Source organism: Akebia trifoliata, chromosome 5, assembly GCF_017979445.1.
Source record: "Akebia trifoliata isolate Shusen 1 chromosome 5, ASM1797944v1, whole genome shotgun sequence".
In the NCBI taxonomy this organism is placed as follows: domain Eukaryota; kingdom Viridiplantae; phylum Streptophyta; class Magnoliopsida; order Ranunculales; family Lardizabalaceae; genus Akebia; species Akebia trifoliata.
In genome coordinates, this window is record NC_141379.1 from 7,140,105 (window position 1) to 7,166,391 (window position 26,287).

The 26,287-nt window shown below is 33.8% G+C and overlaps 3 protein-coding genes across 7 annotated transcripts; all 3 read right to left on the reverse strand.

Annotated features, from left to right (window-relative positions):
• Positions 1-1,364: 1,364 nt before the first annotated feature.
• LOC147401335 (zinc finger protein ZAT9-like) lies at positions 1,365-3,778 on the reverse strand. The gene has a single exon (XM_086442586.1). The coding sequence runs from the start codon at positions 3,325-3,327 to the stop codon at positions 2,002-2,004; it is 1,326 nt and encodes a 441-aa protein (XP_086298712.1). The 5' UTR covers positions 3,328-3,778; the 3' UTR covers positions 1,365-2,001.
• A 5,031-nt stretch (positions 3,779-8,809) lies between these two features.
• Positions 8,810-13,842, reverse strand: LOC147401336 (uncharacterized). Of its 4 annotated transcripts, none has more exons than XM_086442588.1 (3): positions 13,330-13,842; positions 11,029-11,180; positions 8,810-10,800 (listed from the first exon to the last, which is right to left on the reverse strand). In XM_086442588.1, exons 2-3 carry the CDS (start codon positions 11,171-11,173, stop codon positions 9,362-9,364), a joined length of 1,584 nt encoding a protein of 527 aa, XP_086298714.1. In that variant the 5' UTR covers positions 11,174-11,180; positions 13,330-13,842; the 3' UTR covers positions 8,810-9,361. The 4 variants fall into 4 exon arrangements, with proteins under 4 accessions (XP_086298714.1, XP_086298716.1, XP_086298715.1 ...); XM_086442590.1 differs by having other exon boundaries at positions 8,810-10,728; positions 13,137-13,842; XM_086442589.1 differs by having other exon boundaries at positions 8,810-10,785; positions 13,137-13,842.
• A 3,262-nt stretch (positions 13,843-17,104) lies between these two features.
• Positions 17,105-21,052, reverse strand: LOC147401337 (UDP-glucose 6-dehydrogenase 4-like). 2 transcript variants are annotated; one of them, XM_086442592.1, is made up of 2 exons: positions 20,917-21,052; positions 17,105-18,848 (listed from the first exon to the last, which is right to left on the reverse strand). In XM_086442592.1, exon 2 carries the CDS (start codon positions 18,823-18,825, stop codon positions 17,383-17,385), a length of 1,443 nt encoding a protein of 480 aa, XP_086298718.1. In that variant the 5' UTR covers positions 18,826-18,848; positions 20,917-21,052; the 3' UTR covers positions 17,105-17,382. The 2 variants fall into 2 exon arrangements, with proteins under 2 accessions (XP_086298718.1, XP_086298717.1); XM_086442591.1 differs by lacking the exon at positions 20,917-21,052 and adding an exon at positions 19,783-19,979.
• Between the last annotated feature and the right edge of the window lie 5,235 nt (positions 21,053-26,287).

Below are 26,287 nucleotides of genomic sequence, written 5' to 3' on the forward strand. Positions count from 1 at the left end.
CTGGAGCTGGCTTCTGTAAAGAACAGACCCTAAACTTCTACATAACTCCCAAACTTAAAATTGAAATTCAATTGTGAAAAATAACTTTTTTTAGGAGGTTTTCTTTCAAAGTTCATAGAATTTTGCCCTCTACAACTCTAAAGTATCGGATCATGTCTTTGGATGCCATAAGATGATCCAAGGACCCTTAGTGAGGGTGAAATCCTTACTTAGTAAGGCTATTCGGATTCTATTATATAGTAGAAGTAAAAGAAAGAAAGAAAGAAAGAAGTGAAGTAAAAAAAAAATAAATAAATAAAATAACGTGAGATGTATGCCTTTTAGGTGCCTAATGGTTTGAGGCGTAAACCTTATCTACTTTAACCGTATACCTGAAGGCGTTTCTAATGCACCTCATCGTGAGACGCGCCTTGAGGTATAAGCCTCGCACACCTCCGAAAACACTGGTACCAACAATTCCAACTTAAAAAGTGTAACACCACTCTAATACTAGAAGAATTTATATAGATATATAAGCAGATATAGGTAAGAAATATAAAAATGGCAAAATAAGACCAAGAGAATTACAAATCATTTAGGGCTTGTAGAGATTAGAACCAAAAGTATTGTATACTCATGAACACATGCCAGCAAGACAAAGTCCTGAATCTCCTAAGCATACATTTTAAATAGATATTTAAATAAGGACATCTGAGAAATTTTAGAAAAAAAAATGTCAAAAAAGAAAATAAACAATGATAATTCATATTTTTTTCGGTCCAAAGTTTAATTTTCATTTTAAAATTTTAAAGTCTAAAGTCAACAAGATTAAATTAACAGAAAATCATATACGAAGTTTCATATTTCTAACTTTTTAAAACTTTATTCTTTTAAAAAAGCAATACTTAGAGTGTTCCAACACCACCCTTAACACTAGAATAAGTGGAATAGGTTTTTGCATAGAAAGATAAATAGATATAGGGAAGTAATATAAAAATAGTAAAAGTTAGGGCTTGTAGAAATTGGAACCAAAAGAAACTATATTATATAAATAGTTAAAGTTCTTTATGTAAATTAAAAAATAATGTAGGAAATAACTTTATGATAAGGACCATTATGTCATAATGTACTCCCAATTGATCTATGACCACTTCTCTTCATGTGTTTTGTGTGTTTGGAGCAAAGCCTTCATAATGTAGAATCTGTGAGTATTACTGTACTAAGTTAATGAAAAAAAAAAAAAGGGAAGAAAAAGACATCAACACAGAGAAGTGAGATGGGTTGTCATGTTTTATGGTAGGTGACTGAACATTCACTTTGAGTTCGCATGCCATCTCATGTATAATAAAATATTTTGAGGTTCATCAACATTGTTGCTTCTTGACTTCACAAATCCATTATTTTCATCCAACTTTTAGATTTCAAAGTAGCCCAACTACTCTATAATCTCTTTTTAATCCCAATAAAGTTTAATTTCCCAAACAGAATCCAAACTAATGTATTTAAAGTTTCTTATAAAATTAAAAAGATTAGTACATCCCCCCTCACTTCATAAGCAGCAAAATCATAAGTAGCATCTGTACCAAGTAACAAAGGTGACTTAATTCATTGTTCTTTAATTAAAAAAACAACCAAAAGTTTCATCTCAGCTTAGCCCAACAACCACTCAACCCATTGTAACAATAGCCAAAATCTTAGATAGTTCTTAAGAAGTTAGCAGTGAATGTGAGTTAAACACAATGGGTTTAATTCGAATTCGATTAAGTATGAGCTAAGATCAGACAAAGATGCAAAAAAATTCAATTATTACAATATTAAAGGTTGGAATGAAACATATCAATCAGATTGAAAGTTGAACAATTGAAAACAGAACAAAAAAGAAAAGAGAGAAGAAATTAAGATCATATCCAACTTAGAGGCTGTAAGCAACAAATGGAAATGTATCTCTGTAGTGAATCTATAAAGAATTAATGAAATAAAATTCACCAACTTTTCTATATACTCAGTTAAAGATCATACCCATCAATGGTTGCTTCCAACCCAATACGGCTTAAACCCAATGTGACCATCAGTATCTTCATCAATTGGAGCGGGAAGATTAAGATCAATTAGATCATGAATCTCGGGTTCTCTGGATTCAGAGTTCTCGACCGTATGGGACCTCTTGTGGCCACCCAAAGCTTGCCCTGACGCAAAAACTTTGAGGCATATTGGGCACTCATACTTAGTCTTTTTCCTCTTGTTTGCTTGTTTGATGATCTTACCCTTTGAAGGAGAAACATTGGTTTCAATGTTGTTCTCACTGCTCTCAATATTCGACGAAAAACAGATTTGGACTTTCTTGCAGTTTGCCCTGTGACCCCCAAGAGCTTGGTAAGATTGGAAAACTTTGTTGCAAGTTGTACACTTGAATTTGCCTTTCTTTCGAGAAACCCTACCAATTTCAGAATCCGAAGCATCGGATCTGATTCTTTTGCTGGAATTATACTTCCCAAATTCTGAATCAGCTTGATCATCAGCTTCCTTGATCAAATCTTTCCCCAATTCAACTTCAAGACACTTGGGTCTGTTTTTGTTGTATGAACCTTTCCCCAATTCGGCATCCGATATCTCAACTCCATCTTCATCATTCGGGTTAAATTTCATGAACCCATTCCTCAAAACCTCCAATTCAGATATTTTTCTCTTAAATCGAACTTTTTCGGTGTCCCAAGCAATAGATTCCAATTTCTCATCTCTTGGTTTCTTCATCTTCACCATCTGAGCACCATTAGAATCTTCTTTATTAGTAATTTTCTTAACTAGGCCTAAAGATCTATCTTCAACAACAACTGAATTAGTATCAGAAAACTCAGAAACCGAATCAAACCCACCCCAGATTCTTTCATCTCTAGATAACATCATCAAACACATAGCTACCTCTTCTTGTTCTTGATCAATCTCAGAAAAAGAGAAAGATGAATCATCATCAAAGCTATCAGATACCATATGATCTCTCTCTGAATGATATCTCATGTGACCCATTAGAGATTTCCATGATTGATACTCTTTGCCACATTTTTTGCAGATTTTTCCTTGACTCAAGGTACTATAGATTGAATCTGAAAGCCTACAAGTCTTTTTGGGGTTCTCTCTAAGGCCATAACCAACATGACCACCATCTTCAAAATCCAACACTCCACCATTAACAGAAGATGCTATCTTCTTGGTGTTGTTGAGCTTCCCTTTTGGTTTAGCTGAATTTTTGCTCATATGAGATCTAATGTGACCTCCCAAAGACCTCCCACAAGGGAAGATCTTATTGCAGAATTTGCATAGATGCCTCTGTTCTTGATCTTCTACCATCATTGATTACTTAGTGATCAACAAAGAAAATACAGAAAACCCAGATCATAAAACCAAAACAAAGCTCAAATCTGATTAAACCAAACCAACCCAAATACTAAAAAACAGAGGAATCAAGAGAAACCCAGATCTGAAAGCCGAATAAAAGCTCAAATCTGAGAAAGAAAATCCATTAAGGTCATGGGTTTTCTTGAAGTTTCAATTTGTCAGAGAAGAACCCATCTCAGATTTCAAACAGTTATTGATCCCGAACAAGATCTGATGCAAAGAAAAGTAAGAAAATGGAGTGAATTTTAGTTTCTCTTCTCTCATTCTCTCTTGGTTAGTTGGAATTTTTCAGGAAAAAACCAAATTTGAATAGATGGGTATGTGACCTTTGTTGCCAACGATGTATGAGCAAGCCAAAGAAGAAAAAAAATAAAAGAGAGAGATTTCCTCTCTCTCTGTCTTCTATATTTGGAGGAGAAATCCATGCATGAAAGCGAAGATAAAAAAAGGAAGGAAAGAAAAGATCACAGCACGTGTACTCAACTGAGAATCCTACGCTATCCCATCTAACGGCCATGATTTCTCCATTTGAGAATCCCTAGGTGTTTGGAATCTACTGAATCCAACTGCCTCTGACAATTCCTTCTTATAAGGTAATTCTGATTCACATGGGTGAAAAGTTCCATTCTCCAACCGTTATTGTTTGAGAAACATTTTCCTAACTAACTTAGTAAAGATTTTATCCTTACTAAGGGTTGTTTTGCTAAATGGATTACCACCTCACCAATCCAACAACAACAAAGCCCTCTAAGTTTCAGCCAAAAAAACAGATAAAATCAAAAAACAATTTTTTTTTTTTAACAAAGGTTTTGAAAATGGATGGCTATCGAATTTTCACATAATTCCCTAACTAAAATTGAAATTCAACGATAAAATATTATTCTTTTTTGGGATTTTATTTTTCAATGTTCATAGAATTGTATCCTCTACGATCCAGAAGCATTGGATCGTGTTTTTGGATGTCCCAAATTGAGGTCAAGGACAATAGTGAGGGTGAAATCCTTACTACCTTAGTAAGGTTAGTCGACTCTTATTCTTTTGGACTTTCCTCTCATTTTCCACCTATTTTTTATAAATAAATATTTAAATTATAAATTTAAGAGGGATCGACTAGTTGCACACCACTCATTGCTGGTTGCACACTAACCGTAAAAATTAGTATTTTTTTATATTTTATTTTTAAACAATAACTTCTATTTTAACTTACTAAGTGTACTTCATTATAATAATCTCACGGTGTAGGACTTATTCACCTTCCCACGGTTTCACCTTCTTTGCTCGTGTAAATTGTAAAAATGCTTATTTCAAAATCAAGTATTTATTACAAAAATAATTGAACTAGTAATAATTTCTATGGGCATGATTCAATGAAAAGAAGAAAAAAAAATTAAAATGAAGGAATTTAATATTTTTTGTTTTTGGAGTGCAATCTTCCAAATGGAGTGCAAAGCGAATTTAAAATTATGTAAGGTGTGGGTTGCACTTGGTAATAATTAAGGTGCCTATAACAACATCCTTTAAGGATTAGTTAGATGGCTAAGATCACACCTAAAGAAGTGGGGGTCTTGAGTTCAAATCTTCCTTTGGTGGCTCTATCAGTTTAAAAAAATTAAAAAAAATGAAAAGTGCGACGAAAGGAATAATATTCTAATTATATCATTAGATGAAAGCATTTTAATAGATTTAAGAGTCGTGTTGGAGTAACATTGGAATGCACATCGATTCTAACATTCTGATGTTGTGATGCACACACAACCATAGATGCTTTTCACTCGTATCTCGACGAAAAACAATTATTATTATGTCATCAACATAGTGAAAAGCACCGTGAAAAACAAAGTCCCTCCCGGATTTTCCTTTAATCAAATGTGAATGATCTCTATTTGAAGCTTTTAACCCATATAAGACAAAAAAAATTGTCTATGGTGCGGGTTGCTCTTGGTAATAATTGAGGTGTCTATAACAGTATCATTTAAGGATTGGTTAGATGGATAAGATCATACTTCAAGAAGACGGAGGTCTTGAGTTCAAATCCTCATTTAGTGGTTCTATCAATTCAAAAAGAAAAAAAAAAAAAAAATTTAAGTGTGACGAAAGGGATAATGTTCTAATTATCCATTTGATATCATTAGATGAAAGCATTTTAATAAATTTAAGAGTCGTGTTGGAGTAACATTGAAATGTACATCGATTTTGACGTTCTGATGTGGTGGTGCACACATAACCATAGATGCTTTTCACTCGTATCTCAATGAAAAGCATATATGGTTATGTGTGCACCAACACATCTGAATGTACAATCGATGTACATTTTAATGTTACTTCAGCATTATCCTATATTAAATACTACATCAAGCATTGGCTGTAGTATTGTGCTATGTGTCATATCTTAAACATTACTCAGATCCCACTCTAGATGAGCAATAGCGTTGGAAAAACTACCAATTTAATTGACACAATCTATTTTGATACCGCAAACATTGACTAAAAGGATATGATCTACACAAATATATGACTTGAATTGAATGAGTAATCATATAGGGTGGAATATAATGTAGGTATAAGATCCAAATAGATAACACTACAATCCTTTAATATTCATGCCTTAGATTAGATTTTGAAAATAACAAAACAGGAAAAAATCTTTTTTTAGGCCTAATCAAAGATTTGAAAATGGACGGCCAGTGAACTCTCAAACTTATACCAACAAATTTTATCGTTTTGATGACGTGGTAATCTCTTAACCATTAAAACGAGTTACTCGAAAATCTTGTGATAGAGCATCTGGTCCCAATGGAAAGGACTTTTCGTTTTATCCTTGATTGGTTAGTTGGGGTTTAATTGAGAATTTAAACTTGAGAAAGTAAATTTTTATGAAAAACTTAATTATTTACTAGCTTTGAATTCTTGTGGTTGAGGCATCCCTACTCAACTATTTGAAATGGCAAAAGAGTTGGATGCTCATTGTTTTCGGGGAAAGAAATGTAAGATAAAAGACACATAAGAGTGAAAGAAAAGAACTTAATCAAAATACTTTATAACATGTGGATACGTTTACTCTATAGATAATACAAAATGGAGTTGTCGACAGTCAAGTGAAATCCAATTTAAGAAATAATTTGATCTACGTACAAATTATATTGAAATTGTAATGCCAGAGGAATCAAATAGAATTCCGTCTAAAACTTATGCAAACATATAGAATTATATTGAAATTCTTACTAGTGCTTGGAGGGAGGTTGTTCATATCCTTCGAGGTTGACCTTACAATATAGGATCGAAAGCCAAAATAAGAAATTTTAACTTTTACAAAATGTCAAGATAAGTGATTTTAACCTTTATAAAAAGAAAAAAAAAATCGTTGAGCGATTGTCCTTCCATTTGGACTGTCAAATCACTCAGGACAACTTTCGTTCCTACTCAACGGGTGGCTCTTGCAGTTAAGCTCCTTTCTATCTTTAGTACTTGAGGATCGATATTTGTCTAACTGAACAAACAAACAAACAAACAAAAAATTACACGCCTTCGCTGCACTTTGGAATAAAGGTTATAATGAAAAAGGAATCTTTCTCTCTCAATTTTATGTCTCCTTACCAATTTAAACAAGAGAACTAGAGTTTGGGGAAGTATTGTTCTTGGGTAAGACCACCTTATGGAGGTTGTTCCCAAGTACTTAGGTTCAAACCCCTTGAACCCCATCTTATACTAATGTTAACTGTTAACTACTGACCCCACAAAGCATATATAAAAAAAAAAAAATCTCTTTAAAGGGGTGAACCCAAAAAAGGAGGAAAGGAGGAAAAGAAAAAGGAAGAAAGAATGAGTATCAAAAGATATAAATGCACTATGTGCAAGTAACTCCAATTCTATAATTATATATTTAATATATGCTCTTAATGATAAAGGTGCATTTGTGTCTTTAATTAGGTAATAATGTTGCATCTATTAGTAAGCAATGTTCACATACCAGCAATGCTTGCTTGGGGAATACTCATATGAATAAATGATCAAAGTCTTTAGGTTACACTGGCCCATCTTAAGGGGTGGTTTAAACAACGGGTTGGGGCTCTCCATCAACATGACCGATGGGATGTATCTCTAGGAAAGTGCGTGTTAATCCTTAGAGGATGAAAATTGAACTTTAGAAAATCTGCATTTTTCCTCAAATCCTAACAGTCATGTCTCAGGGAGCCTCAACCATGGGTTGCACAGTTGAGTTCTTTACTCCTTTACTTAACTAAGCTAGAATCGAAGCATCTCTAATGTAGAAGCATGTGGTTTAGGAATCAATGACTGGTTAATGAAAAACATAACTTCATATTTTTTTCTTGTTTGCTAAGCAATTTACATTAATACTAAATATAATACATTGGATCAAGGGCATATACCTTTAGTTACACTGATGGGAATTGAAAATTTGTGAGTTCTATACTTTTTAGTTTTTAAATTTTTTACAAATAAGTGAATTAAAGTGTTGGAATTAGTAGGTGAAGGTGAATTTTGAACCAAAGTCATGGTATCAATACTCATCGACTTTAACCAACTTAGTAAGTTGGCACATTCTTGGTAGTTCTATCCAATCACCCAAAAAGTCATGTCTAACTCAATCAAGAATGAAGAGACCGCGTTCCTTTTAACTGAACTGTTAATTTTGCCAACTAATCAGCTGTTATGTTTCCTTCCCTATAGACATGAGTCACCTTCGAAAATGAATCCAAATTTACAAAACTACCCTCGTTAGACTGCACGTGTCACATGATGGAGAGTGGGTGAGGAAAAAAATTGTCACATGATGGTGTCCTTTATCCACATTGAGATTTGAGAAGCTCAACGTTTCTCTTTTATTGATAAAATGACCAAGAAATCACCATTAAACAAACTATTAGAATCACAAAACAAAAAAACCAAATAGAAAGAGCTGAAGTTGGAATATATACATATACCAAGTAAGGATATAGACAAACCAGTTAATGAAAAAATTGTACAATCTAGAAAGAGTAGGTTGAAACACATTTTACAAGAAAGAGACCTGTCTTTTTAAAAAAAAAAAAAATTTAATGAAGAAAATTGTTGTTATTGACTGGATCATCATATGAATTAGAGTCCTGCATCATCATCATACGCAAATCCATCATCCACAAAGAGGCAATTAGGCGTTGATTGTTGGATGGATGTTCACTCAATCACTGAGGTGTACATACATGTCATTGATTTCAATGTAGTTTTCTTCCACTTCTTGGTGTGGTGAATGAAAACTACTCCTACCCCAAAAACACCATTTTAAGTTTCATCGATTGCAGTATTTTAATTAAAAATGAATAGATGATACAACACACTCTTTTAACTTCTTTAAGCATGTGTCATAATACAGAGTCTTTTTAAGTGTGTAGTACAAGTTATTGACTCAATTGGCAGAGTAGCTCAAAACACCTTTGCGTTGGTCACTAAAATCGATGGATATTTCTCCAAAAACTGTCTTTGAGATTTCATTCTTTAGAGAAAAGAGTACAAGTGGTAGGTGGGTTCAATAAACCACCTAAATACAAGTCCTCAAATTTGGAAAAAAAAAAAACCATTGAGATCTGATATACAAAAATAAATAAAAAAAATAGATAACCTTGTTTGTTTAACCTTCCCTGAACAGATTCACTCCAAAGTCACGTTAATAAGACCCATATCTCCTCCAATCTGGAAAAGTAACCACAACATTTGCACCCTAAATTTTAAGAAGAAGAAAAAAAAGGTGGATTTGTAGATAGGGTAGGGTAATTCACAAATACCCATGGGTACTAACCACCACCTAAAATGCTATTTTACAGTGAAGGTGGGGACTTCCATTTTCCACCATGGATGTACAAAGGAAACTTGAGGACTTCCTTACGCTTATAAGAAGACCCACTTTGCAACAAATGCCTCAATACTAGGTGGTTATGAAGCCACCATCACTGCAAAAAAACGACGTTGAGAAAAGGAGTGATGGAAAGTGAAACTAGTTGCCGCCCTTCTCATCCCTCCCCTTGTTATTCCAATTCCAAGCTTCTTCTCCAAACACCTCTTCAATCATATTGCATGTAGATAAGAAATCTACATCTTTTTCTGGGCAGTATTGATATCCAACATCCCAAAGTTTAGCATCTGAAAGCTCCAATACATAATCATGGTCTATTCCACCACTTAACTCACCATAGCTACACTGAAAGTGCTGACAATGGTCACTCTCAACATGACTCTCTTGGGTCTCAGCCCCTGCATCAACTGGGCCATTAGAGTCAGCCTTGTGGGGTTGACACTCGTAAGACATACACGAGTCATCTTGGATATCATAATCCTCCCCACCATTCTGTGATTTTTTACTCTCAAGCTGAACTTCAGTATCGAAACTGCAATCACCAAGAAATTTCCGCACACGTCTGTCTGAAACATTGTCTATCCTTTCATTGTATTCTTCCCCGGAAACACCCCCATCACTGCCATCATGACTACCATAAGTCTCATCTGCATGGAAACACTCTTCAATATAAAAACCACTTTGATTTGCTGGAGACTCGACAACGGAGTCCTCATCTTCCTCCGTCGTTCCAAACTCATTTTCTCCCTCATTGCTACTTCGCCACTCATCGTTGTCGCTATCAATATTCATTGGGTCCAATCTGTTTTGCTCCGCCCGTATCCGGAGCATAAAGACGTTAAAATAGTAGCTGACGATGTCCTTCTTGGTTTGGGAAGGGAAGACCACTGAGAGATGGTCCCAAAAGTTTCTACCCGATGATGCAAGGTTGGAGAAGACAACCTCATGGAAGACCTCCTCTTCTTCTTCACTCCAATTCCCAGAAACCTCCTCTCCCATGTCACAGAATCCCAACTCCACAAACGTTTCCTGCCCAAGTGTTTTTCTTAGCATCTCTCTTGCTTCCACAATATGCTGTCTCACACATCTGATAGAACCCTCATCCAGGCAGCTACAATCACAAAAACCATGTCCAACACCGTCTCTATTGTAAGCAAACACATTCGAATTGGGCATTGGAATGATACAAGTCCCCATCAACTTATCCCCATTATCTTCATCTGCTGAAGCATTCACGATTCCCTTCAGGCCCCATGGTGGAACATCAGCTTGATGATCTGGTCCGACAGGAACTAATTTTCGAGGATGATAATCCAAAAGAGGTGAATAAATCCCCTCAGGTTGAACTATTGTCTTTGTGGGGCAGTCTGGTTCAAAAACATTATGGGAGAAAGATGCCCAAACAGCAATCTCTGACCTGGAATCTTCTTCATTAGCGTTGTTAGTGACCCATGACAAGCTGGAAAGGCAGCCTGGAACACTGGTCTCAAAGTCCTTGTCAGCCCCATCTGAAAGTTCGGTAATTTCATTGTTTATAAACTTCTCTTCACCTTGAGATTTACCAACTTCACCATCAACAACTTTATATCAAAACGAGGACAAATAATAAACCAATTCGAACAGTAAATAGAAACATTTCTAAGGTTATGATCATCCAATCAGGTCAAATTTTGGCCTACAAGATCTACTAGGTGGTATCCAAAACTAGAGGAAGAAACCACGCTGAATGTACCCAATATATGCAACATAAGTAGTTGGATGGCGGTCGCATATGACACATCCTTAAGATATTCTATAATTGTTCTTACCTGAGGTATGAAGTTCCAGAGGAACGTTATTGCAAGGCACAGACTCAACAAATAAAGCCAGTTGATTACTGTGCTTCAGATGTCTTGGATGCTTAAAAGAAAGCTCATACGTCTCTTCATCACCAAAAGGCCGCTTGTATACCATTTTTGACCTGAAAGACAAACAATATACGACAAATCTCAACGAGTGAAGTGCAAAAGATGACAAATTATATGATCATCTTCCAATTTTCATTGACAAAGCAAACAGATACCTCAAGGGCAAATAAGAAATTCATAAAAGATTTATGCAAATCATGACTTGAACATAAATAAATTGAGAAGAAAATTAAGGCTTAGTCAGCATGAGATTATCTCAACAGCTAGTTGTAGATACATAATGATTCCTTAGATTGTATGGTTCAGTTCTGTATTATTCTTCTTAGGCCATCAACTAAATTTTGTTTCATTCAGAAGATTTCTTCCAGCTTGAGTATGTTTACTTCATTTATATAAGTACTGAAAAATTAGCAAGTGAACATCTTTTTGACTTCTACAAAATATGCCTCCATGGACAGTTAAAATCTCGGCTAAACACTTCGATGAATGTTTGTCATGCATTCTCCACAGATCAATCTGCTCCTTAAAATCTAAACACCTAAATAGCTTTATTGAAAATCATTCCTTTCTCCATGGATTAAACCAAACACTCCCTAAAATTTACTCACATAAAAAGTTTAAATGAAATATCATTCCTCAGCAATCACCAAGGGCACTTTTTTTTTTAATCAACAACTAAGCATTTAGCACATGTATATCTCTTCTGAACTGTGGGATAAGATGAATCAATCACTAAATTTGTTTGTAGTGTTTTATTAATTATTAGTGTATGTATATATTGTCCTCTTGCTAAAGTATCTGTTGTTTCAGAATCCTACTGCTTAGACCCAATGCACCCAAATCATGGAAACAAGAACCATGAACCCCAACCTTAGACTACTTCAGGATCACAAGCAATCCTTCTTAACTAAAAATGGCAAAAAAAAAAAAACCTAAGTACTATCAGTAGGGACTAGGGAGTTGTGACACCAATCTTGCACAACTGTACGTCAAAACCATTTTTTTTATAGATAAAGTGAATTCCATTAAAAGAAGGGGGGGTGTCGAGAAGACCAATCCAGGAAGATACAAAGAGAGAAAAAGAAAAGCAAAGAACAACCAAACAGCAGCCCCCAATCTAAGGGGGTCAAAGTTACAAACTAAGTCCCATCTCACAAGGAAATCCTCAAAGAATATACCCTTAAACTCCTTGTATAACTTTTTTTTTATCGATAAACTCCTTGTATAACTTGCCTCACAAGAACAGTGGCCCAAGCATGGTCCCCCCTTTTTTTTTCAAACAAAACCAATTATTTTTCAAATTATCTAGATCCATAAAGCATTATCTTGGGTTGAGTGATTATGCAGTGACCACATAGTTGCAACTTCCAATCAATCTAACGGCACATAAATAATTGAAAGTAAATAAAAGCACTAATGATTAAAAAATCTCACTTCATGAATAATTTGGTGAAGTTACGAATCAAAGAAATGAACAAAACATATATATATATATATATATATATATATATATATATAATATATATATATATATATATATATATTATATATATATATATATATATATATATATATATATATATATGGCATAATAAATCCTCTCTCACACACACACGTACACGCATGCACACATACACACAATCATTTGATGCAGTACCAATGGCAAGAGCACATCATTATCAGCATCTTAAGCCTTATGAATTAAGACAAGGGTAATAACACTTTTTTTCTAATTATAAAATTAGAGACAACAGACACTAGAGCCAAACAAACAAAATCCATTAATTTTTTTGATAGATGTTATTTTATTGTTTTGTTTTTTTAAATTGTGTAAGAAAAAAAAAATATCTACAACAAATTTATCATATAAATGCAAGAATAGAGCTACCAAAGCAGATATCCATCGAAATTGATGCAACCACCTCTATTGATCTTAGATGCTTAACCATCATTCATCAAATATAAAATACAGACATAATTAAAGATGCTACAAGAGGGCTGGCATTTACCTCCAAAAAGGTAGTCTGATGGGAAACTTATTAAATAATCAAAACCGAAACCCTAGATCCTTAAATTCTCGCTAAAAGATTCTGATCTACAAGAAATCAAAAGACACAAGCCTAATTTCTTGAGGATCGATTACGTTTCCCCAAAACAATTCGTGCAAAAAAAGGAACCTAGGGGCTTTTACGAAACACTAACCCTAGAATCTCAAACGCACAATTTATACAGTAAACGATCAGCCGCCAACCGAAATACTTGTCTCCCCAACGTGATCTATACAGATCGAACGAATCCTTGCGAATTCGAAAACTCGAAACCCTAGAAACCTAAAAATATCGAAATGGTCCACAAAATTAGGGCCGAGAGAGAGGAAGAAACCTATTTTTTTTTTTTACAAAAAATGGATTAGAGAAGAACAGATCGACAGATCTAAGATCTGAGATCAAAGACGGAAATTTTGGAAACCCTAACTCAAAAATCAGATTTACAAATCGAGGGATTACAAAATTGGTATCAATCGATAGAGAAGAAGGAGAATTGATCGAAAAGATGGTTGATTTGATGATCGAAGAGGAATCTAGATCGAGATTAGATCTATAGGAAATTGGGGGAAGAACAAAGAGAAAAAGAAAAGGTAGGGTACTTGTTTTTGTACCCGGCGGTCCGAGGATAGAAAGCCGGTTGTCAACCACCGGAATCACTTTTCACACTCAACCCGAGTTTCTTGAACCGGCTCGTGTATATCTATAATTACGATATTGACCCTTAAATTTTAGGCACCCGTGACCCGTGATGGATGATGTTTTGATCCGTGAACATTTGACCCACTCCCAAGTCTGACGTGGACAGTTGTAAGATAGATAGGAAAATGCCGAAATGATAAAAAGAATTTACTGAGATTCTCACAAGTCTGACGTGGGATGTGCATAGAATTGTAGATGTATTTTCTCGTAATACGAGTAAAAATCATTTACGATTATGCATGCATGTCCACGTCAGAATTGTGAGAATCACAATAAATCCTGTGTCACCCTAGCACGACTCTAAAAAAAGTGTAGGCGTCTCTATGATATTTTTAAAAAAATAGGTTAGTCACACTTTGATATTTTTATCATTTGAAAACGTCGACATATTCAAATGCCGACGCATTGACGACCTCACAAAATATATTTCCTAAGGATATCCAAGATAGAAAGTAAAAATAAATAAATAAAATCTTGCAAAAATTGAAAATAAAAACTAGTTTTAAAATTTATCCCCACCATGTTGGAATTGAATTTTGTGGAACTTTTAAGAAAAAAAAATCTTCCAACTTGTAAAAATTTGTATCTTTGACATAATCAAGGTCATTTTGATATATGTATATATATATAAAAAAAAGGAAATTGTAGCTCACGATTAAGAATTATGTTGATTAAACCAATCAATTACAATCTCACACTCTTAGAATCATAGTTAGTTCTAAAAAACCAATTAAATTGCAATCCACACCCATATTAGAGTTCATATAATATTCATCTAAGAATTCTCAATAAAATTAGATTTCCTCGTCACAAAAGGAAAAAAAAAATGAGATCGTAAGAGATAAATGTATAGACATGAAAGATTTGTAGAAATATAGAAGGGAGTGTGATTTTATTGACGAAAACTATAATAATAATAAAGATAAAAATAAAAATAAAAAAATTTGGTTCGGTGATGACTAGGATTGATGTGCTCAATGGAACTTGAACTCTGATACCATGTGAAAATTGATTTATTGAATATTCTTTGATGAATTTTACATGAACCCTAATAGAATATTTATAGAGTTCACATCAACCAAAATATGAAAACTAGCATAATATATAAATATTCTACTTTATTAATATTCCTAATGTAGAATATCCTAATTGATACTGCTACAAATATTGTTTTCCATCACTACCTTCCTTTTGTTATTAAATACATTGATATTGATACAACGTATCTCATGCATCATATTCTCTTACAGCCTTGGTCACTGCGTCCAACGCTCCTTGATTCAAAACTTGCTAAGTTGACACTCTCAAATATGTTCTTACATGTCTAGTATTCGAAAGTCTAAATCTAACAATCCAAACCAAAGGCTCCCTTAATTGTAATTACTAGTTACCCACTTAGCCGACTTTTTAGTATGTAGTTCCAACAAGGGATGTGCCTAAAGGTTTGTGGGATCGATGGAGCTCAAAAAGTGTGCCAAAAGAAATCTTGACCTTCTTCTCCATTTCTCATAAATATGATCTACATTTTACCTACTCGAGCCCATCTCCCTTCAGTGCAAACTCTCTACACACCCTTTTGGTGTGTTGGAGCCCAAGTCAATCAATGTTATATTTAAATACCCTTGAGAAAATCATCCAAACTTCACTTGTCTTCTCATCTTTTTTTTTTTTCTATTCTTGAATAAATATTATTTAGAAATAAGAGGACAAACCCAATTCATGAAATCTCTTTGGTATAACTTAACTACTTTTAAACAAACACATTTCCAATCTCTCCTGTCACGAAACATTATCATACAAATATTTTTTCTTAATTCTATTTTTAAATATTTTTTAAAATTAGTTAGACTTTAAAATTAATTTTGTAAAAAAATAATCATACGCTAACCAATTCTCAAAGAAATGTTATCAACCAAGTAAAAGAAAAAGAAAAATTCTCTTGTCCCCACCTTTATCTAAAAAGCCTGAGCATCCACAAACCACCAAATGTTGTTAGGTCATGAGCCATTCAATCAAATCATCCTACACATCCCAACATGTTAGCCCGTTCTCAGAGTTGAATTTTTCTAATCTTTGATTTGAATTGCTCTTGGGTATTTATAGGAATTCTGATTAGTGGATTTCGTCTGACATCTTTGATGATTTGATTCAGAGTGATTAAACTACCCTCTGGCTTGTTAGCTGCAGGGGTTGTTACAACTGCCCTGACAGGCCTGATTGAAGTAGCTACAACCGATCTGTCAGGGTATAGGTTGTCATGTCTGTCAATTGGAAAGTGTGTTGTCACTTCTGTCTTGTCGACCTATGTAATATTTCCGAGTTACTTGGTGGGTCGGTAGCTATTCCGCACGGGCTACATGTCAATATCTTCGAGAATTACCCTCCACATCAATCATACAAATTTGATTTGCTTAATTTCTCTCCATCATGTTTGGATTGATAGGAGAGAACTTGGGACAACTTTAAAATTTTAAAATATCTTAAAAGAGATCTAGGGGCAGAGTTGGAATTATAAAATATTATAAAATAATTTCTCTCCAATTCTTTTCTATTCCCTCCCCACTTAACAAGAGAAATGGAAAGACTCGTTTATTTTCTACTCTTCTCTCCATTTCTCTCAATCCAAATACTGCTTAAAAGTTTGGTGGATTCAAAACCCACCTTCATCCACTAATTATTGACCACTAACTCGCTTGCTTATATTGAAAGGAAAAAAAAACCAAAAAAAAAAAAAAAAAACTCCATGAAATCACAAAGGTTCGATTATTTCATTGGGGTAGTGAAAAATTCAGAGAAATTTTAAGAATTTTGTGAAGAATATCATTAAGGTTGAGATTGTTTTATAACCAAACCAGCCCAATACATTTTGTTAAAATGAAAGAGAGAAATTTAGGGGGAAAAATTGTCTATCTCAACATGGAATCTAATTCATCTTCATTATCAAAGCCTAGTCCCAAGGATTTCAGGCTGGCTAAACAAATCTTTCATTCCACTATTTCATAGCCACATCTTTGTAATTGGTCGTATGTTCATATCCATTCCATTTACATCTTAGAGATGGAAGAATACAAACAAATACACTTTCATATGATTAGGTGGCAAGTTGATTAAAATCTGTGTCCACGATCAAAATTATTGATTCTGCAAAGATTCTCACAGAGAAGACTATAGGCATCACGGTGGGTGACGCAATAAAATAGTTCCTAAACAGAAAGAAAAAGAAATTAAAATTTCTAAAACATCCAAGAATTCATTCATAAAAACATCGATCCAAGAAAAAGAACGCATGAAGGGAACTCATGATGACAAGGTAACAGACTATTATTCCCTGATAGACACCATGAATATTGGTAATCCAAACTACCTATCAAGCAAAAGTAACAAACATAAGGAACCCATGTCTAACATAGAGAACTAAGAATTTTAAAAGAATCAAAGTGGCTCACAAATTTTCTGTTCTAGCTTCGACTCCACTACAAAGCCTCTCCATTTATGTTTATTATATCTTTTAAGCAACAGCAGGCATGTCCTTGAGCCATGGATCGAGGGGCTTACCAATCGAGTACACGATGAATCCAATCTCCCTCAGCTTCTCAACATTCACGATGTTCCGCCCATCAAATACAAAGGCTGGTTTCTGCATATTATCATATATTTTTTGGTAATCAAGAGTCTTAAACTCATCCCACTCAGTCAAAATGCATATCCCGTGGGCGTCCTTTGTGGCTGTATAGGCATCCCAAACTACACTCACTTGCTTCACAGTGGTGGGGCTCATGGGTTGGAGATGAATTGGGTGATCCCAATCAAACTTATTCAATGTAAGATCCCTCTGAATCTGATCCTCAGTCACTTGTGGATCATAGATGCTTACACATGCCTTGTCGCCTAACAAACCCTTGCATACGTCAATTGCAGGAGTCTCCCTCGTGTCTCCGGTGTCTTTCTTGAAAGCAAATCCAAGTACTGCGATCTTCTTTCCTGAGACCGTGTTGAACATGGAGGCTACAACCCGGTTCACAAACCGATTCTTCTGGTAATCGTTGACCTTAATGACTTGTTTCCAGTAATTCGCGACTTCGGGGAGGCCGTTACACTCACAAATGTAGACAAGGTTGAGTATATCCTTCTGGAAGCAAGAGCCGCCGAACCCAACACTTGCATTGAGAAACTTCGGCCCAATCCTTGTGTCCTTCCCAACAGCGTGGGCCACCTCTGCAACATCTGCCCCAGTAGCCTCACAAAGAGCTGACATGGCATTCACTGAAGAGATCCTCTGAGCCAAGAACGCATTTGCAGCAAGCTTCGAAAGCTCTGCAGACCAAAGGTTAGTGGTTATGATTCTGTCTTCGGGTACCCAATGAGCGTAAACATCCTTAAGAGCTTGAATGGCCTTCTGGCCTTCAGGGGTCTCTCTTCCTCCAATGAGCACTCGATCAGGGTTGAAGAGGTCTTGTATCGCTGTCCCCTCGGCAAGAAACTCCGGGTTTGAGAGAATTTGATAGTTGATGCCTTTGCTGTTATGGGTTAGAATCTTTTCAATGGCCTCAGCTGTTTTCACCGGGACTGTCGATTTCTCAACTACAATCTTGTTCGATTTCGATACATCAGCAATCATGCGGGCCGCGCTTTCCCAGTATGTCAAGTCAGCAGCTTTGCCCGCTCCAAGGCCACGAGTCTTGGTCGGGGTGTTCACTGAGACGAAGATTATATCCGCCTCTGCTATATGTTTCTCTACGTCAGTGCTGAAGAAGAGATTCTTTCCTCTGCATTGTTTCACAACGTCTTCGAGACCCGGTTCATAGATGGGAAGCTGGTCGCTGTTCCAGGCTGTAATTCGTGGTACAGAGATGTCAACAACAACCACTTCAATCGATGGGCACTTGAGTGCGATCACAGCCATAGTAGGGCCTCCGACATAACCAGCTCCAATGCAACAGATCTTCACCATTTTTACTTTGTTTTTTTTACGACCTGCAACGATGGAAACCCATGGCTATAAGCATAAAACACAACCATTTAAGAAAGTAAGAATTCTTGATCTTGACTCCTATCTTTGATGTTGAACAGATCTACTAATTCTTTGTACAGTTAGAAAGAAGGATATTGAACTAAGAGAGACCTTACAACAAACAAGAGTAAGGGACCAGAAGATGGAGACATTTCCAATAATAAATATAACAAATAGATTATATATTAAAATATTAGAAACCACATTATGAACAGCCGACACTAACTTGAAAGAACAATCTAAACAATAGATCTACGATTTGACAGAGAAGCTCAAAATTGTTCGAATATATAGACAATAGACTATGAATTTGTCTTCCCATTGAATCCTTTCAAGAAAAGCTCAGTTCAAGTTAAAATGTCGGTAATGAACACAGCAAGATTAAACATGGAAAACTTAAAAACCACATTACTAACAGCCGACACTACCTTGAAAGAACAATCTGACCTATAGATCTACAATTTGACAGAGAAGCTCAAAATTGCTCAAATATATAGAAAATTGCCTATGAATTAAGCTTCCCACCGAATTCTTCCAAAAAAAGCTCAGTTCAAGTTAAAATGTCGCATTAACAAACACAAAACCATAATATACAAAAAACTTAAAACCAAAGTAAAAAAAAAAAATCAGTCATTGGATCCAAAACAAAATGCAAATAAGAGCATTAGATCTGTCATGAATAAGAGATTCGCATTCCAAATCATAAAAAAAACCCTCAAAAATCAAACAAAGAAACCTTCATGAGATTAATTGAGAACACAAAAGAAAGCCAGAAAACACAATTGACATAAGCCAACAAATTCTTATCTAGACATAAAATTAACAGTAGAGATCAGCAAGAAGTAAAGAAATCCATCAAATAAAACCAAAACTTCAAATAGATCATGAACCCATTACTTGAATTCCTTCAAGGGTTTGTTGGAAGGTCTGATTTCAGATCAAAGATTAACTTCAGAATTGCTCCCTCCCTATCTCTCACTCTGTACTTCAAGAAGACTAATAGGAAGAGAGAATAAATATTAGATCCCTAGAGATCATAACATAACCTGAGAGCATTAAGGCATGAACCTCCCTTTAAATACACCCACACCAACCCCATCTGAGATCTACCCCCTTGAGATTTTCACAAATTAAGCAAAGTATTGCTTTAACAGCTAATCTGAAAGCTCAACACGTTTTAGAAGTTAAAACCCATTTTTAATTTAAAAAATTTGATTAATTTCTAAAAAAAATAACAATAATCAAATTAGTTTCTTTGGACATACCCCATTTCATGAAAAATTAATAAAAATCCAATTCTTCGCATAAAACATATGTAAATAAACATGTTCAGACAAAACCCAGATTAAAAAAAGCGGATATTTTTAAAGGAGTGTGACAGAACTGCATTATTGTAACGCGTTTTCAATTAGAGCACTTCTTTTCAAGTAATAAATTTTATAAAAAAAATAATATTTTTTTAACATAAAGACAGAGAGATCTCCAAAGATATGAAATAATAATAAAAAAATGTCTGAAATACTAAAAGTCCAATTTCAGACAAACAATTTGATAAGAAAATTAAAACAAAATTCTTAAATTGTTCCGAAAAAAAAAAAATTTTGCTCCAAATTAGTTAAGATCCCAATTATTAAAAGTCGCTTTCAAACAAAACTCGTGTCACATAGAACCATTATTCAACAAAAAGTAAATAATAAATAAATAATAATAATAAAAAAAGCGTAATTGAGAAGTTCTTCTGATGAGCATTATTAGGATTCTAACCAAAACACGAGAGTTTTACCATTTCTGACACAAAGAAGGTTGGGAAAGCTTCAAAAGCCAGAAACAACAAACGTAATTGGTGGGGATCAAGAAATATTGAGTGAGTTCGAAGCCATACATTTAACGAAACCCTAATTTCAAGAGACAATTTAGGAATGATTAACATGTTGATACCTCCCAAATTCATCAATTATTTTACAACAACAAAAAAAAAAAGTAGAACAAAACAAACGTAAAGAACACTCAAAAAATATTACAAAAACTTACAGAGAGAAAGAGAGAATTTTCTCCTTTTTCACTTATGGGTCCGCTTGAATATTTCAGGATTTCTAGGGTTTATATAACGTTTATCTGGTCTACCCCCACTAACGAGCATTAAAACATTTGAGAAAAATGATGCCATGGAGTGAGAACTGTACGTCTCTACATACGTGGCAGGTTTTAATTGCTTAGTTGATTTAGAAATATTCCCTAACTTTTTTATGAATATTGCGATACCTTATATTTTTTAACTGATGATATGTCCCTTGACCTCGGTCTTAGTTTTTAGGCTAGTGAAAAATGACCTAAATGCCCCCATACTCAACTTCTCACTAAAAATCCTCGGATTTTCAAAAACTTAGGATCCATGTGGATACACCTCTCTGCGCAAGAGCAGGTTTTTAGAACTTCTCAACAAAGAGAAAAAAAAAACATTTTCACACAAGAATAAAAATCTATCCAAATGTTTACTAGCTCCTCGTAAGAGTAGAAATTGTCAAAAAACTCTATCCAAATGCAGTATTATTATCTCAAACTTTTTAACCTCGCAAACAATTTAACCTCATTTCACTCTCTCACCTTAATCCCTTTTTTTAAAAAGAAAAAACCTTGGACTTTTTAACTTGTATCTGATCATTTTCTATTCTTCCAAAATTAAAAATCTTGTTATTGAGGCTTGAAAGTTAAAGTAGATAAAATCTTAAGTTCGAGATGAGGGTAAATTTTTTAACCTAGAGGTTGATTATTTATTTTGGGAAGAGATTTTGAGTAAAGGTTGAAGATGAGGGTATTTATGTCATTTTATAGTAGTGTATTAGAGAATTCAAGAAAAGCAATTCATCGAGGGCATCTCAAGCATTCACAAGAACTTGAAGGGGTATGTCTAAATCACCCTAAAAATTGGCTACGCTTTACTATAGAACATTGCTAAACTGACTTTCTGTAACACTGCACTGACGTGATGGTATGGACAGAACCATAGATACTTTTCAATCGTATCTCAAGAAAAGTTATCTATAGTTCTATGCCCACTAATACATCAGTACAATGTCGTAGAAAGTCATTTTAGTATTTTTCTAACTAAAGGATTCAAAATATAAAAGATTAGACTATTTAACGGGGATGCCATCCCCGCTGGAAAAAACTTTGCAGCGGGCAGTAAACTTCAAAATTTTGAAGAAATCATCTCATTGAATTACACGTAGTATTTTCATGGAGGTATTTCAAATTTTAAGATGTATAAGAAATGAAATAAATTTAAAATGCCACGTGTTTTATAATGAGGAGGGTTTCTTCAGACTTGAAAACGAGTTGTTCGTGATCAAAGTTGGACTTATTCCAGCTCCCGAAAGATGCTTTAGTTAATTAGAATCAGGATAAGGTTAGAGAGAGATTTTCCTTCCTAACTTCATAAATCTTGGCCTGACTAAGAATCGTTTTGCTGAAATGGACAACCCCATCAACAATCCAACATCACAGCCCTTTAAGTTTCTTCGAAAAACTCAATTTCTAAAAAAAAAAATTTTTAAAAAATAATTTCTTTTGAGTTTGATCCAAGGTTTTAAAGATGGACGGCATCAGAAGTTTCAAATAACTCATTTAAAATTGAAATTCAATTAGTGAAAAATAACTTTTTTTTGTTTTTTAAATATTTTTCCTTTAAATCCATAGAATTTTATACTCTAGAATCCTGAAGAATCAGATCATGTTTTTAGATGCCACAAAGTAAGCCCAAAGACACTAAGGTGAAATCCTTACTAACATAATAAGATTGGCCGAACTCATCAGGTAAAGTGTCCCACCGAATGTTTTAAAACCGGACACGTCATTGACCGTACAACTGATCGTGTTGGGCCTAATTGGTCGGATTGGTGGGCCAAACCGGTTGGACACAAAATGAGATATTAATTAAGTTTTTGATATTCCTTCCCAAAATCTAGTTACTAACTTTAAAAACATGATCCAATGCCATCGGATAAATTATAATTTTTTTTATTATTTTATAGGAAAGTAGATTTTTAAGAAATTAAAAAAATTAAAAAGATAATATTTTACCATTAGAATTGAATTTGAAATTTAAGAGATACTTTTTTCACTGTTGGTTTTGAATTAAAATTTAAGAGTTGCATAGTTCAAGAATATATATATATATATGATTAAGTTTTATTTAATGTGTTTTAATTTGGTTTGGGTATGAATTTTAGATTATTGTAGTGCTATTTCTCCAATGGGGCAATTCTTATGAGTCAAATAATTAAAATCTTATTAAATTAAACTATTTTCCATTAATTTACAAGAGTAAATCTAGGGTATGTCATCAATTTCAAAACACAAGGGACAACTCAAATAATCACCAAATTGTGGAGAGATATGTTAAAAATCACCCAAAAATTGAATCAGTCCTTTAACAAATTCGTTCAGGTCATTAAAACAGTTGAACCAGATAGGTCAATTGATTTTTATAAAATTGAGTTTTTTCAATTGACTCGACTCGTAAAAACTAGAGGATCTGATCAAAATTGATCTGATTGACCAGTTTGATTTTTTGTTAGAATTTAAAAAGTGAAACAATTTCCTTATTAAGGTGGTAAGATTTTAAGCCTTAGTAAGGGTCGTCTTGCCCAAATGGATTATCACATCAGAAATCTAACACCACAGCCCTCTAAAAAAATATCGAAGAGCTTAAATCTAAAAATAATAATTCAAAACAAATATATATATATATATATATATATATATATATTTAGCTTGATTCAAGGTTTTGAAAATGTCAAAAACTAAAAATATCAAAAATTGTCTTGTACCATCGCCTTGACCCAAATTTTCCTTGTCTACCCTTTTTCTACAAAAAAATAACCTCAATTACTTAACAAGGCACTTAACAAATCGAAACTCTATCAGGGGCTTCGATTTTAGGATTTCCACCCTCTTGTACCAATGTCTGACTCAAATAGACACTTAACCCAAAGATTCCTTGTATACTCTTTTTTCTACCAAAAATAACCTCAATTAGTTAACAACACATTTAACAGACTGAAACTCGATTAGAGGCTTCTCTTTTGGAATTCTCAAAGTTCCTTTCATGGTCTCTTTCCTTCTACAATACATTTCGACATAGAAATTACGTACGTTTAAGTTTGTCAACAGACACTAAATTCATGAGCATGGCCAAAGCCTAGAGATCATGTTATGCTAAGTGTACTCAACTTTCGACCAAATAAACTTTACGCCAAAAAATTTGGAAAATTGAAAAATACAAAAACAACCCTAATTTGACACGTGGTATTTTGAATTTATTTCACGTGCTTGCATTTCTACCCAAATTTAAAATACCTCCATGGACATGCCACGTGTAATCCAATGAAGAGGGTTGCTTCAAAATTTTGACTATTATGTAATTCGGTTCTTCGACTAAAATTTCTCGAAATTGCCTCATGTTATTTATTTGAAATATGTCCTCAACAGTTTTTACATGGTTAATGATGTTAATTCTAGTCCCTTTGGATTCCAAAGCATTCTTTTAGATGATTTATCTAGTAAATATTTCAAAAAAAAGTAATTAATAAAAAAAAGAGGGGCCCTCTAGCCCTAACTTACCAATAATAATAATAAAAAAGATACTTAGGTTTGAAGAAAAAAATTCTTTTAATTTTAAGGAAGAACCTATATATAGCACTTGGATTTGGGATCGGTAAAATACTCACTAATTAAATATTAATTTTACAAGGAATGCTAACCACCAACACCTCCATGGGAGCCATGTGGCTGTACTTCTCTTTAAATAAATGCGACTACACCACACTTGCTTTGAAAAGAAAAATCAGATAATAAATTATAATAGACAAATATTAAAAAATTTAAGTATAGATATATTTTAATAAATAATTATAAATCAAATTAAATGTTTATCTCACTCCAAACGAGTTGACCTAGGTAAAGTCAACTTTGTCTTTGTCAGCATCAAAATTTTAAAGAGGTCCTTATAAATTTTATAAATCAAATAAACCCCTAAAAATCATAAATAGGCTCATGCATCTAAATAAAATTCATTGACATGTGCCTCCTACAACTTGAGTTTTGAATTTTCAAGGATAAAATCCATAGTCTAACAAATTCAAGTGATTCATATTAAATATTGGGCCGTATATCCAAATAAATGAGTTTGGCTCACTAACAATTCATAAAATTCTTAAAATTAGATTTGGATGAACTTAACCTTAAAACGAACCAATCATAACTCTTTTAAGTTGAGGCATAGTTGAAAAATTAAATGACTCTAAATCTATAAATATCAAAATCTCCATCATTTGGAAGGGACTTTGATCACTTTATCTCAAAAGACAGAAGTTCTCCCAGTAGAAAAGAAAAAACTTTCAAACCCTCCTCTAAAGACAAAGCAAAATTCTTCATGAGAGACTTGAACTTCAATTAAAGAGAAAATCAAACCTAAAAACCCTTCTCCGGAAGTCAGAAAATTATTCTCAATTGATCAAACATAAAATCCAAAGAGAAGAAAATCTATAGAAATCAAATTTCCTAAGCATTCTTTTACAAATCAAAAAGTTTAATTCTCAACCGATTAAATGCAAGGCTTAGAAAGAAAAAATCTACATGTCACCATTATCATTTTGTATTTGATTGTTAATCAAACAACACTCTATTTCATAAAGGCTACTAGGATTTGTATCTCCATTTTTATTAAAATCAATAAAATTATTTGAAATCTCTTTTTAAGTATCTCAAGGTAGATTTGTAAAGAAGTGGAAATCGATTGTTCGAGTTGACTCACCTTCTTGCAAATACTTTTAAGTGAAGTACCTCGGTGGGTTGAACTTCTTGCAAATACTTTTAAGTGAAGTACCTTGGTGAGGTGAACTTCATTTGTATGTAACGAATAAGCCTTAGTTCTGAAGATGATATTATAAGTCTTTTTTAAGAGTTTACATTTGAGGCATCAATTTCTTTTTTAACACGCCATTTAATGAACTTATACCCAAACACACCAAATAAGCAAAAATACACACCAAAAAGAAATAAAACAAAGGGGGAAACCTGATAAAAAAAAATAATCTAACAAAAACAAATAATCTACCAAGGGTGTAGACATTGAAACAAAATAATAACTATCCAAACCCCAAACATATACTTGGTTTCAAACAAATTTGGAATGGCAATAATAAGAGATTTTACAGATAAAAGCATGACTTCAAAAAATGTCACAGGAAGGGTGAACAATAATTATTACCTAAATGAAAATTCCAACCATAATTTATAATACTTTCATAAATTAAATTCAAATTTCATTTTGAACAAACTTTTCATGTGTTTGTAATAAGTAGAACAAAGTATCTTACTACCTTTGCAAATATTTATTTAA